This window comes from Manacus vitellinus, unplaced genomic scaffold (genome assembly GCF_001715985.3).
Source record: "Manacus vitellinus isolate BGI_N305 unplaced genomic scaffold, ASM171598v3 scaffold_5_pilon, whole genome shotgun sequence".
Classification (NCBI taxonomy): domain Eukaryota; kingdom Metazoa; phylum Chordata; class Aves; order Passeriformes; family Pipridae; genus Manacus; species Manacus vitellinus.
The window spans coordinates 38,452,845-38,467,137 of record NW_021940682.1 but is presented as its reverse complement, the minus strand read 5'-3'; the positions used below and the strand labels follow the sequence as shown (position 1 = coordinate 38,467,137).

General features: G+C 39.7%; 1 protein-coding gene across 1 annotated transcript in view; it reads left to right on the top strand.

Moving 5' to 3' along the window:
• The window catches only part of PDZRN4 (PDZ domain containing ring finger 4), a 246,893-nt gene extending 234,028 nt beyond the window's left edge, over positions 1 to 12,865 (top strand). Inside the window, 3 exon segments of the mRNA XM_029963521.1 lie at positions 846 to 947; positions 4,335 to 4,451; positions 10,796 to 12,865. Coding sequence (XP_029819381.1) covers positions 846 to 947; positions 4,335 to 4,451; positions 10,796 to 12,322 — 1,746 coding nt within the window. The 3' untranslated portion in view covers positions 12,323 to 12,865.
• Positions 12,866 to 14,293: the final 1,428 nt, after the last annotated feature.

The following is a 14,293-nucleotide window of genomic DNA, read 5'->3' as shown; positions in this document are numbered from 1 at the left end:
GATCCTTCTGTCTTCCAATTTTGTTTTCACCCTTTTTCAAATAGATCAAATTTTTGAGGTTTTGTTGCCACAATGAGAATAATCCTTCTTGTGCTGTGAAGTGGACAAAATGAAATGTATGTGGGAAATAAGATTTTTATTTGATGCCCTCAATAAAGGGTTTTGGACAATGCAAATTGTGTTTGTTACCATGTAGTGGTGGATGTGGTTGTTTTAATGGACTGACAGATTAGGAGAAAGGTAGCAAGAAAAGCACAGTCTCGTGGAAGAACCACTTTTATTTTGATTATCCCCTTGTAAGGGGGATACATATGTTTTGTGTAGTTCTGTCTACTAAGCTGTCTACAGAAATATGAAATGATTAAATGGAGCGGCAATAAGCAGTGGCCTGTAAGTATTGCCTGGTGAGAGATAATACTGTAGCTCTCTAATTGGCTCTCTACCAGAATGCAGTGTGACTGATTTCAGCTGTAGCATTACCAGTCTTGCTTCCACCAGCACTATTATCTCAGAGTGACACTTCCATTACTCTGAACGGAGAAAGATGAACGTCACCTGTCAGGGGCTGGTTAATTGTGTTGCTAGATGTATGTTACCAGGGCGCAGGTTGGACATTTATGAACATAACTGCTTCCTCTGATGTCCACCATCCTTCAACGATCAATACAGCTCTTACAGTAAGCGCATAATTGAGCGAAGGCACTTACCACTGAGGGGCTGAAGATGAGCCCGTTGCACAATTTTCATTGTCCATACATTCAGCACAAATGAGCTGATATCTGCCCTTTGTTGTGTGTTGCTTTGTGGAAATAGAAACTAATGTGCTGCTTTCATTTGTTTTCTAGATAAATGGCCAAGATGTCCAGAATCGTGAAGAGGCAGTGGCACTGCTCTCCAGCGAAGAATGCAAGAAAATTGTGTTGCTGGTTGCAAGACCGGAGATGCAGGTTAGACTAAATAGATGCACTGAGCCAGAACCTGGGTTATACCATGCATTCACTGTCACTGTAACTAATGAACTGCCAAGAAATAGGAATGCCAAAGTTACTGACAAAAGGAGCAAACAGATAATTGTGGAGCTTCCCCTGTTTAGCTAGCAAAGAAAATAATATGATATTATTAGGGCTTGTTTTCCCCAAACTAAGCAATTTCTTTTCCAGCAGAGTAAGCAGGTGTATAAATAAAGCTGGCAGGACTAATATGGTATTAGTAAAATATGAAGTAGAACTTGAAAACTATACGTTACTCATTACATGATTCTGATTTATTCAGGGGATAAATTTCCCATACTTACCTTTGTCAATTTTATCTTTTATGAGGACTTTATAATTTATATGAACTTACACAAAGCTGTAGCTTGTCACTGGTGAGGTGTCTTTTTATGCTATATGCTTATAAGCAGGCATGTAAATGATTTGTTTATGTGTCAATTATAGGACTTTCACTACAATACCATTCAGCAAACAGGAATCAAATTGGTTTTAAAGCACTTTGGTCACAAAAACGTGCTTCCGTCCTGGGAGATGCATTTTTAAAAGCTTTAGAAACATTTTTATGGTTTTAAAAATAAGATTATGCCAATGTCAAGAATCTTACCATGCCAAGAATTTTTAATATCACTGCAGGGGGCAGATGTTAGATTCATCATCAGATTAAAGGAGAGGTAGAGTGGTAGAAGACTACTGTTTGTACTTCTCTTTATATTCCATTTGTAGGCCTTTGCAAAGCATAAAGACATTATATTTTCACTGTTCTATCTACCAGCAATTCAGAGTTTGTTATGTTGCCCTTTGTCTCTCATGTTATTGATCTGACTCAGTCTCGCTAGCTGCATACTCTGTATAAATTAAATTAAGTAAGTGTAATTCAGTGCGACTTGGAATCTCTGCTTGAATAGAGTAGAGTTATAAAGGAGTCACAACTTCAACATTCATTTCCTTTATGTTTTTCAAGAATCTAAACAATTCCCATAAAACTGGTGACAAAGTACAGGAAAAAAAAGCCATGCCTCAGTTTATATTGCAAAATTGTAGCCTTCAATTGCAGAATTTTGAAAGAATTTTTTCAACTTATTGTTTTTCAGTAGGGAACAGAAATCCACACACTTATAAGATAGATACTCAGGGAAAATTCATTCTCTGTATTTGTTTAGACTGGTCAACATGAAAAAATTACATCTATCTGAGTTAAGGGATTACTTATCTGTACCAATGTAGCTTCCCATATAGATGCTCCTTACAAATTATAAAATGTGGTTTGGTTTAGGTTTGGGACTTCGGTGTTGGATTTTTTTGTTTAGTTTATGTGTTTTAAGAACATACTCATACAAAAGCTTTGGAAAAGACAGAGTATGTCAGAGATCAGGCTGTCAACTCATTTCTGCTAGTTGTGTTGCTTTGACTCTGGTAAAAGACAGCAGGATTAAGCAGGCTTTCTTTTCTAGATAGAAAATGGTAATGGCAGAAATGCAGTCTTGAAGGGTGACTGCTGAGCACATTCTTTCAGTAACAGGAAAGAAAACCTCTCTGACCATGTATTCGTGCAGTGAATAATGATGAATGATTAGGTTTTGAGACAGAGCACCAGAGGAGCTCACACACCCATGCGTGTGGGTTCTGATGTGTGTATGTGTACGCAGTGTATGTAGTGCACATGTATGCTAAGCCATATATTAGTTTTATTCTAAAATCTGTAACATAGCATAAATGTTCTCATTAGTTAGATACTGAGCCTGCCATAAAGCAGCAGATTGGCCCAAATGAGGTTCAGCTTTCATCTTCCAGATTTGTTGATCTGCAATTTCCTCAAATGAGGGAAATTAAACTGCATCCTTTACGTTTGAGGACTGCTGTGTTCATTCTTTCCTTGGGGAAAAAAATAAACAAGACAAGTAAAGAAAACCAGTGGCCATTACCAGATGTTTCATAGAATGGTTTGAAAGGCCCATTAAGGACAAACAAAAATTGTATGTCCTTAAGAAAAGTAGTCTCCTCCTAATCCCAAACTGTAGGAGGCCGGCTTTGCCAAGGGAAATGGTGAAAGGTTTATATTCTTTATGAGAGAAAAGAGTGCATTGACATGGGCAAAACCACAACAGAGTTTGTAAAGGAAACACTGGTTTCCTGCCTGTATTCAGTTAGAAGTACTGCACAGCATCAGTCACTTCTTGTGTAGCTTGGAACTACTACTTGCTGGCTTGGTGTAACTTTTCTGACTGACATCTGGGGCCGGAGCTATTCTGGCTTTGAGACAGTGGTACTTCTGCTGTAGGTGTTGGCCTGTGCTACATTGCTCTTGCTGTCTTGGCATATGAGTAGTTGGTGGTCTTTTAATTGTCTAATGCTGAGGATTTTCTCTTCTAGCATGTTTTCGTCACCGTCATCATCTGGTTTCTTCATCAATGACAAAACAATGAGTGTTTCCTTCTGCTACAGTCCTGTCGTTACAGCCAGGAGTGCCACTGACCAGTTTTTCTTTTCAATGCAGCGTGCCATCTGGCAAGGAATTGCAGATACAAATGGATGTGTGCCATATTCACACATGTGCATAATGAACAAAATGGGAAGAGTAACGTTTTAGGCCAGGGTGCCTGTTTTCTCAGTTTAGAAAGATGTGAAGGGCGTAAAATGGGTATGGGAAGAGGATATACACAGTTGACAGAAAACATAGCATTCCCTCCTGTCCTTTTACAACACTGTCTTCACCAAATGTCAAAGTATTGTTTTATACTCAGGGAAAAAAACCCAAACAAATGGATAAGCCTTGCTTCCAGACACACTGGGACACCAAAAATTGACTCCCTTCAAGTCACCACATTTTTCTTTGACCCTGCTCTCTTTATTTGTTTACCTGGAAGATCAATGGGAAAATGGTGACAGAAATACAGCATAAGGTTTCTATTGAGGTGGCAGCAGCAGGGCACAGCACTGGGATGGAGGTTGTTAGAGAAAAGAGACCGGTTGCCTCCTGGCCCTATTAGTAACATTGCCACTCTTTCAGTGTGGGGGCTCTCTGTGGTAATGAACATGACAGCTTCAGGATTATGTGCTGTGCCTTTCATACCTTTTGAAAGGAAATAATGTCTGTGCTGTGCAGTTTCCTTCATTATGAGAGAAAATCAGTCAGACTGTTTTACGAAAGGATAAAAGGCATAAGAGTCCAATTTTTTTATCCTTTTTTTTCTCCTTTTTTTGAGACATGAACTCCTTCTGCCTGGCTTTCTGAAGAGAATCATTAGGATAAAAAGAACTAGTTGAGCATTGCCATTTGAGTTTACTGTATTTTAGCATGTGTCCTTGCTAACATAAAATAATATACTAATGTATTCTTTGCAGCTGGAGGAAGGGTGGCTGGATGATGAAAGGAATGAATTCTTAGAGGAGTTAAACTTGGAAATGTTGGAAGAGCAGCATAATGAAGCAATGCAGTACACAGCGAACAAGGTGGAGCAGGTAGGACTGCTACTAAACATATCATTTGAAATTTTGCTAGGTATACTTTTTTATTAATAGAAACGTATGCTGTAAAATGGAGTCAAAGGCTTTGATAGATTTCTGTCTCTAAAATGCTGTGAACTCTGGCATGCTGTAGGTAAGGAAAAGAACAGTAGATGCTTAGGCCCAGTATGGCAAGTTAGCAAACAATTTAATACTGTGTGATAAGTGCAGGTTTCTCATTTTCTCTGAACATGCAGAATAATATTGCTTTCTTGCTTTAATTCTGAACTGTTCAGAATTTATGATGTTATACTTTGTTTCAATTGTTTTTAATTAATTTTATCAGTGTAGCACCTAGAGCTCTGAGCTGAAATAGGTGCTCCTCTTGTTGTATGCATGCAAGGTACGAGACAGCCTTGCATCAGAGAGCTTGCAAAACAAGATGGAAAAGGTATTTAAAATAAACAACAGGTGTTATTGTAATGAAAGTGTATTTTTCTTACACCAACAGTGCACAGCTCGGCATTTGTTTCGGTAATGGAGACAAATAAGCATATTGTTAGCATAGTCTCAGCTTGCTGCTGTCCTGACTTTTACCTGGCCAGATGTTATGTAGGCGGTGTGACTGTGGCAAAGATGCCGTACATCTTTGTTTCATCAAGGGTCTTCTCACTTGTACTTTGTTGTGGAAAGTGTAAGTGTCCACTCCTGGATCAGATGATCTGTCAGCATGCACACCTGTGTGGAGCCAAAGACATAAAATCCAACTTCATTTCCTGGCTTCTGGATTCTGCCACTGGGGAGAAACTGGTTTTCCACTGACAGAACTTTTGACTTACAATTTTTTTCCCCATTCTGAATTGCTCACAAACAGCCTGAGGCATTTTTCTTTGGAGTGAAGAGAGAGAGAAAGACTGTGAGAGCCTTCTCTCTTCACAAAATCACAAAATCACCGAATATGCTGATTTGGAAGGGACCCACAAGGATCATCGAGTCTAACTCCTGGCCATTTACAGGACCATAGCCAAGAGTCACACTACATGCACAAGCGTCTTGTCCAAATGCTTCTTGAATTCCATCAGGCTTGGTACTGTGACCACTTCTCTGTGGAGCCTGTTGCAGCACCCAACCACCCTCTGGGTGAAGAACCTTTTTTTAATGTCTAACCTAAACTTCCCCTGACACTTCTTATTGCACCACACAACTTTAGGCCATTCCCTCAAGTGCTGTCACTGGTCACCACAGAGAACAGATCAGTGCCTGCCCCCTCCTCTTCTCCTCACGAGGAAGTTGTAGACTGCAATGAGGTCTCCCCTCAGTCTCCTCTTCTGCAGGTTGAACAGACCAAGTGCCCTCAGCTGCTCCTCATATGGCTTTCCCTCAAGGCTCTTCACTATCTTCATTGCCCTACTTTGGACACTCTAACAGCTTAATATCTTTCTTATATTGTGGTGACCAAGACTGCACACAAGGTGAGGCTGCATGAGTTCTTCTGGAAACCAGGGAGCTTATTTGGCTTCAGATACCTCAGTACCTGGTCCACACTGGGGGCCTGAATGTGCATCTATTCAGTTTCCTCCTGAACTGCTCTCCAGCCTTGACGCTGGGGTAATGAGTACATGATAGCTCCTATTAAAGCTATTCATTGTACATAAATTAAATATTCATTGGGACAGAGACAGTGACAGAATAATATGTCAATTACATGGAATATGATAGATTAGATTACAAATCTTTGATCTTATAAGCATTTAATTGCTTACATGAAGTGGAATAACTCCAGGGTCAGAGGTGAAGCGAACCTTGCAACAGGTTTTATAGGAGCCTTTTAGTTGTGACTCTCTTTTCCAGGCAGTGATGCAAGCCTCGGTTTCCCAGGTCAAATCTGCTGCACTGATACCTACTTTGATATTTGGCATCTTCTTTATTGTTTTAACCAAAATTTTATCTTGGATAGCAAAAGATTTCCTGTCAGAAAGAACACTTGTTCTTTGCAAAGAAAATTCGTTTGCATGGTGACATTTTCACAAAACCCCCATTTCTGGTAGAAATTTCTGAACAAGTCTATCTACAAGCTTCTACTAGGCCCTCACGTGACATGTTGGGACCCCTGAAATCACTTCACAGTTGTGATGTTCCAAAGTTCTTGTCAAGTTTTGGCTTTTTCATTGAATTTGGGTTTTGGATAGTGTTAACTATTAAACAGTGGTGTTCTGTGAAGTGGTTTCACAGAACCTATTGATATTGTTTATTTCCCGTTTTTCCCTTGGTCTTTTACCAAGGACATTTTTTTTTCCCTTTTGAGATTTTATATTACTGTAGAAGAGTGTTACACTTGAAAAACATTATGGTCACTTGTGCTTGCCCGTATCTGACATTGGGTTGCTTGAAGTAATTCTAGGACAGCTAGACGTTGCTTTGCCCTTCTGATGAGTAATTGAGTCAACCAAATGCAGCTTGGTGTGTAATGGGGCGTCAGTAATTTGTGACAGCTGCTGCCTTTCTAGACTCTACATAGTGACTTGACAGAAAACTGGTTCTTTAGTTAGGCTGGGAAATCTAGCAGTTTCCTGAGGGGAATCATACAATCCATTGGAGCTATGAAACTGCTCTTATTGCAGCTGCCAGTGGCCAATCTGACTATCTTCAAGCTCCCCAGATGGCCATGGAGACCAGCTTTGTTTTTAGTGAACAAAAACTTAGTCCTCTGGTGTCATAATCATCTGTCATCATGAATCTTAGAGCTAAAGGAATGAATACACTCTATATCAGAATATTATTCCAAATATGAGTCTGTTTTACAGAATGCCATTTTAATATTTAATGTGAGCTTTCACAGAAAAGTCTGGTACAGTTTGTAATAGAAGAATCAAGTATATAGTCATGTCTTTGACCCACTCTATAGAATTCAGTCAAGAATTGTATCTTCTCTGTATGGAATAGTTCAATAAACCTTGCAGAAAGATGTAATTCTCCATTTTTTATAACTCATTGTGTTCCTTCCCCTTTACAACATCATGGTTCATTGTGCAGCAGAGATAATTTTCAGAAGAATACCATACATTTGCCATGCAGAAATTCTTATTGGTATCATGGAATATATCAAAACCTATTAAGAAGAGAAAGAATTGGATTAAAAAAAATCATTCTAGTTCATTCGAAGCTGAAATGAAGTGAAAATATCTGGGGGAAAATAATTTTTTTTGTTAGAGAGGCCTTTTAGTGCATCAGTGAAATCAATTCCAAACTTCCCTCATGGCTGGAGTGGTTAGCCTGACACTGGAGATTCCTCTCCCCATGGCCAGTCTCCCTCTCGCTGTCAGAGACTGAGCAGAGATTGCACTAGCAGCTATGTTTGTTAGACTCTTCAACTGAATCTTACTGCCTTCAGAGTGTAGTAGCAATCTGGGTTTTGAGTCCCAATATACATCATAAGTTGTAAAATGAGAATAGAACAGTGCCTGAATGCCTGTAAGATTAGCCATTTTATAGGCATGAATGCTTGCTGAAGCTGAAATGCAGAATCTTTTGAGGTTCATTTATTGCTTGATTGTACGCACCACTGGGTTTCCCTTTTTATTATCTGAGTTCTCACTGCAAAGATGAGGCCTAAGGAGCCTTTTGGTATTTCAAACAGAAGTAATTGTAGAAGAGGTGGACAATATATGTTTGAAAACAAACCCTCTGTGTGGAATAGACAATAGATAACACCAGAAAAAGCAACATACTGACAATTGTGGAGTTTTTCTTGTTTTCTAACCTGGAATTAGGCTTGCTAACTTTCAAAATAAAATTAAAATAATCCCATGTTGTAAAAGACTGCTCAATCTACACATATTTAGGAACTCAGGAAAGCATTAAAAGTCCAGGACAGAAATTCCTGAGACTACCTTACTTGAGTCAAGGTGGATTTTTTAATAAAATGTATCTCACAAACATGCAGTACAATAAATATCCGTATTACTTTCCATTTTCTTAATGGAATTATCTGCAAGTATCCACATACTAAGGAAAGATTTAATTTGATATGGATGTCTGCTAAAGTTTGAGAAGAATCTGATTGTATAGGGACTTGTTTCTTGCCCTCTGGGAGGGGAACCCAAAGTGACTACCTGACATTCAGATGCCTGTACTATAGTCACTTATATTTGATCAGATCAATTCCACCCATCTGGTTTCTATTAGACTGAAAAAACGGCTTTGCTTTGTTTACATCTTTTTTGTGTGTGTATTAATTCTGGATAGGGTAACTTGACTAGATGGCAGTGTATACTTTCAATCAGTCTAAATCAAGTGGAAGTTGAAGGAGCAAAGTTTAAGTTATTGACAAAATTGGTGTGGAAAACAAGAGCCACTAATTCTGAAAGTGTTGATTGCAGGGGCCCGAACTGTAAACTCTGTTTCCAACATCTATACAAATAGCCTCATTAAGTGATTTTTTTTCGGAAGTGCTCAAATATATGCTTTGGTGGTGTAGCACCGTTCTGGAAACATTAGAGGAAACATCACGGAGCTCAGCTCCTGCAAGCTGTGTAACTGTGCTAACACATTCACATTACAGATAAGCCACCGTCTTTGGAGTTTTAATCATATAGGTGCAAATTGCGCTATGTCACTCACCCCCGGGTCAGAGAGCAGATCCTCGCTGTCCTCATTTGATAGTGTGAATCCCTGCGTTTGGGACAGGCACCCAAATTCCTGACTGTTCTGCAGCACTGCCGTCCCATTGGCTGGGGGAGCTGTTCTCCTTCCTGTCAGGAGTTAAATATTTTCCAGAGCAGTGAGAAACGTAGATTGCACAGTGCAGTGGCTGGGGTGCAGTGTAGGTGACCCAGACTGGAGTTGCTTCTCTGCTGAGAGATCTGGGGGCAGGAGAGGTCAATCTAAGCTGCAGCAGCTCCAAAGCAGGTGAGAGAAGGAAGCAGAATAGCATATGTAGCACCACTCACCTGGAGGAGGTAAACTAGAAAAATATGAAATTAAACCTAGATGTCCTAAAGCATCTTTTCAGAAATTTTTAACTGGTTTCTCACAGACACTGAATTCTTCTGGTGGTGTGTTTCTTTCAATATTTGTTTTATTCCACTCTTACATTGAATTGGGGGTGGAGACTATTTTTGGTTTTTTGACACTAGGACATTATTTTTTCCTAGCTGTTGAAGAAGCAAAACCAGATGAAGGGTGGGTGATCATGAGGTGCACATGAAGAGAGGAGAAAGGATGAGATAGGAGAGACATTTTCATCCTGTTTTACTGTCTGTCAAAGTAGATAAAAAGGGAATTATGGCAGTAGCCTCTTTGAGTTTGTTTCCTTTCACTTGGTGCACTGTACCCTTTTTCTCCCTCAGTTCTTACCATCATTATGCATAATTATGCAATTATACCTTCTAAAAGAGACATGGCGTTTGGGTGGTACTGTGTACAATAAGGTACTTGGTCATATAAATTGCACTCTGCATGATTATTTGCTAATCTAGTTTGAAAAATAAAGTGTTTGTCTCTTCAGAGAGGTATTATCTCACTTTCTATGAGAATATAAATAGGTTGAGAATATAAACAGGTGAGGTACAGTGAGTGGAGTGTGAATCAAAAGCCAAAGAGCTTGACATTATGCCCATGGCAAAGCATTCAGTGTTGTTCTATACTTAATAGTGAAAGACTGGTTTTATTTCTGAGCAACATAAACTCTAAAGATGGAACAAAAGTAGTCTCCAGGGATGCAATGGAATGAGGTTTATTTGAGCAAAATCCTAGAATTCAAAATCAACACTCTTTCAGGAAAAGGCTACTGAATACAAGAAGTGTGAGAGAGGGTGCAGCTAGCTCTTTGCAAGGTCAACCTTGCCCATCTCCATGGAGCTAAAAAGAAGTTCACTGATTAAAAAAAGAAGCAGTAGTCTTCTTGCACCCTCTTAGGTTGTACTAGTACCGTAAGTTTGATTGGCTGCTTGCTCTATTTGTTTGAATTGATACCAATACTGAAGCTTTTTCCCAAGTTTGAGAAGATTTCAGCTCCACCAGCCTCTGGCCATAATCCAGAATCAAAAACAGCACACCATCTGGTGATTATTATCTTTAAGCACTGCAAAGAAATGGCTTAGATAGAGGGGGAAATATTTCTTTCCAGCCTTCAAAAACTATGTCACTAGTACTGTAATTCACCTACTTTTCTTGGTGTGGACACCACAGCATGACTCTCAGAAATGTTTAAAGGCTATGAGCAGTAGGACTGCTGCTTAGTGATCTATTTTAATTCAGCTTAAATCAGAGCCCAGCTGTTTAGGCAAAACAGATCTGGAAAATATCCTCCTGTAATATGGTCTGCAGTTGATAATCATTTTGGTTTGCTCATTTTTTAGCCAAAGAAACATGAAGAGGAAGATGGCACTACAGACACTGCAACCTCATCATCCAACAATCATGAGAAGGACAGCGGGGTGGGACCTACAGATGAAAGTCTCCGTAATGATGAGAGCTCAGAGCAAGAAAATGCACCTGAGGAGCAGAACACCACTATCGTGCAGAGCAAACGGGATCTGGGCCACAGCCAGGATATGTTAGGTGGTGTTGAGCTCCAGTGCAATAAAAGCTTTGTGTCTGGGGAATACATTGAATCTGATTTCATAGGAAACCCAGAGGAGGAATGTGAAAGGTTTCGGCAGCTGTTGGAACTGAAGTGCAAGATTCGAAACCATGGAGAGTATGATCTCTATTACTCAAGCAGCATGATAGAATGCAACAGAAGAGAGCAAGATGGAGTGGAGCATGAGCTACAGCTACTCAACGAGGAACTGAGGAACATTGAACTTGAATGCCAGAATATTATGCAAGCTCACCAGCTCCAAAAGGTGAGAGATCAGTACGGAGACATTTGGGCTTTACACGATGAAAGTTTCAGGAATTATAACACCAGCATAGATGTACAAAGAGGCAAACTGGATGACATCATGGAGCACCCTGAGAAGTCTGACAAGGACAGCTCCAGTGCCTACAACACAGCTGAAAGTTGCAGGAGCACTCCGCTGACAGTGGAGCGATCCCCTGATAACTCTCTCCAGAGGATGATTAGCATAACCAATAGGAAAAACCTGAGGAGCACAATAGTGGCTAATCAGTCATCCTCAGGACAAAGCAACCGGGAGACAGCCTCAGCCAAAACCAAACCTACAGAGCAAAACAGTGCTGTCGAGAATGCAGTGCTGGCATCAGAAAGCAGCAAATTCACAGACCAGGAAAGACAGGGCAATGAGCACATTCCCTATTTGTCTCCATATCATAGTTCATCTTACAGGTACGGGAATATACCTGCTCATGCAAAGCATTATCAAAGCTATATGCAACTGATCCAGCAGAAGTCTGCTGTGGAGTATGCCCAAAGCCAGCTCAGCCTGGTGAGCATGTGCAAAGACTCACAGAAGTGTGCAGAGCCCAAGATGGAATGGAAAGTGAAAATAAGGAGTGATGGGACAAGGTACATCACAAAGAGACCAGTTCGAGACAGAATCCTGAAGGAACGTGCCTTAAAAATTAAAGAGGAGCGCAGTGGGATGACAACAGATGATGATACGATGAGTGAGATGAAGATGGGTCGCTACTGGAGCAAAGAAGAGCGGAAGCAACACTTGGTGCGAGCTAAGGAGCAGAGGAGGCGGCGGGAGTTCATGATGAGGAGCAGGCTGGAGTGTCTTAAGGAAAGTCCACAGAGTGGCAGTGAGGGCAAAAAGGAAATCAACATTATTGAACTGAGTCACAAAAAGATGATGAAAAAGAGAAACAAGAAAATCTTGGACAACTGGATGACAATCCAAGAACTGATGACACATGGTGCTAAATCCCCAGATGGCACAAGAGTGCACAATGCCTTTTTATCAGTTACTACTGTATGAACGCAACTTCTTTCAGAGAGTATACTACCAGTTTAGGTAGACTACAATTGCCTCGTTCAATGTGGCATTTTTATATATTTTGTGACTGTTTATAGTTTGATCTTTTTGTAAGCAAAATTACCTGGTAATTTTTCATTTGTTTTTCATATAATGGTACCTTCTTTATCTGGCAGTCTTTCTTTATCCTGCGATATATTCATATATTCATTTGTAGGAAAAAAAAAAAAGAGGAAAAAAAGCAAAGCAAAAAAAAAACTGGAGAAGCCAATTAATTTCTTAACCTAATACATATCCTGTAACTTAAGATGTGGATTTATTTCTCTAATTTTGCTTTTTCTACTTTAGTAACAATAAAATACCAAACAAAATGCTTTATACTCTATCCTTGGCTTAACAAGTTTTAAAGTTTTACGTCTTAGATTGAATCTGTTTATAAATCATATACCACATCCCATCATATAGATAAGACTGACATTTTTCCAACTACACATTGTACAGTACATTTAATCTGTAAATTGCAATTGTATCTGTCCAAGTAAAGTGTAAGTGGGCAATTCTCCTGTGTTATGTAGTGGCATTGGTCATGTATCTGGACAGTTTGTGATAATTGTGAAGATGAAAGAGAAATAAATTATTGCTTATCTTTAAGGAAAAAAAAGTCAGGAGTTCTTTGATTTAAATTGAGTATTTGCCTTTAAAGTATGAGTCATCTCACTGTGCATGGTATTTACAGCATATAGAGATTTCAAGAACACAGGACACAATTCCATAGGCTATTTCTTATGAATTAGCTTTTCATTTTGCAGAACCCATAGAGACTGAGCAAGTCTTTCTGGTTTTTCCTTACCTGCTATTATTAGTTGATTGAATGATTTCTTGATATATTACTGTGTTGTAAGATGTCACGTAACTACCGTGAGTCCTTTCCCTGGCTGAGCTTGCTATTTGTTCTACACATACAAAACAAAAACACATCATATGCCTAACTTTGAGCCAAATCTTGTGCAAGAAAAACTAGGAGTGACATTTTCATAGAAGATGAGTTAAGAAAAGTTAAGAATGAAAAGCAACTAAATGAGTTGAGAGTATAGCTTTATTGCTGAGGAGCATCCATGTCTTTTAGAAGAGTCCCAGTGGGAGCTGGCTGGGGCTCAGGAGCAACAACAACTTGTCTTGGTGCTTGATGTCCCTGTCTCTCCATGCAGCAGAGGCACTTCAGCTGCCACTGGGACATCTTGTGAGCTGCTGCTGCTGGCAACCCAGTGAGTTACAGCAAGCTGAAATGACTAGTCTTGAGTAGTCAGCAGGGTCAAAGACCTTGCCTAATAGCCCTCTTTTTATTGTCCCTGTGCTTGACTAACAGCAGCTCCTGATGATGGCGCTTTCTATAGCGGGATTAGGTGCAGAAGTCACTTGGCATCAGGCTTTAAAATATATACTTAAAGATGCAGAAAGGCTCATTATGGTATTTCCAAAATATAATTCTGGAAATCACTCTTTTGTTTTCTTACCATTTTTGGCACCAGTTGGCATTGGCAGTGGTCTTTCCCTCTCCAGGCATGAAAATACCATAAGAACACTGCTTTCCTAGTGCTTAAAAAGATTATGCCACTGACAGTTCACAGTTTGATAATCAGAAAATTCTCCCCACTAGACTTAGGGAAGCATCATGCTAAATCCTAACTAAGCATACAGCTGTTCAGATCACAATGAAGAATACTTAATCTGTTTCCTGTTAAATTAGAAAAAGTGTGGAATCCAAGACAGAAAGGATCACAGGGTGATGCAGTATTGCTTCAAGGGACTCTTACCAGATCACCTCTCCAGCTGAGCCAAGGAATTGTCTTTGCCCAACCTAAGTCACCTAGAAAGGTACACGTTCATTTTCTGGAAACATCAAAGCAGAGGTTTGGCCATTTCACTCCTTGCATTCCAATGATCACACTCAGAAACAGGTCTCATTCCTAATCA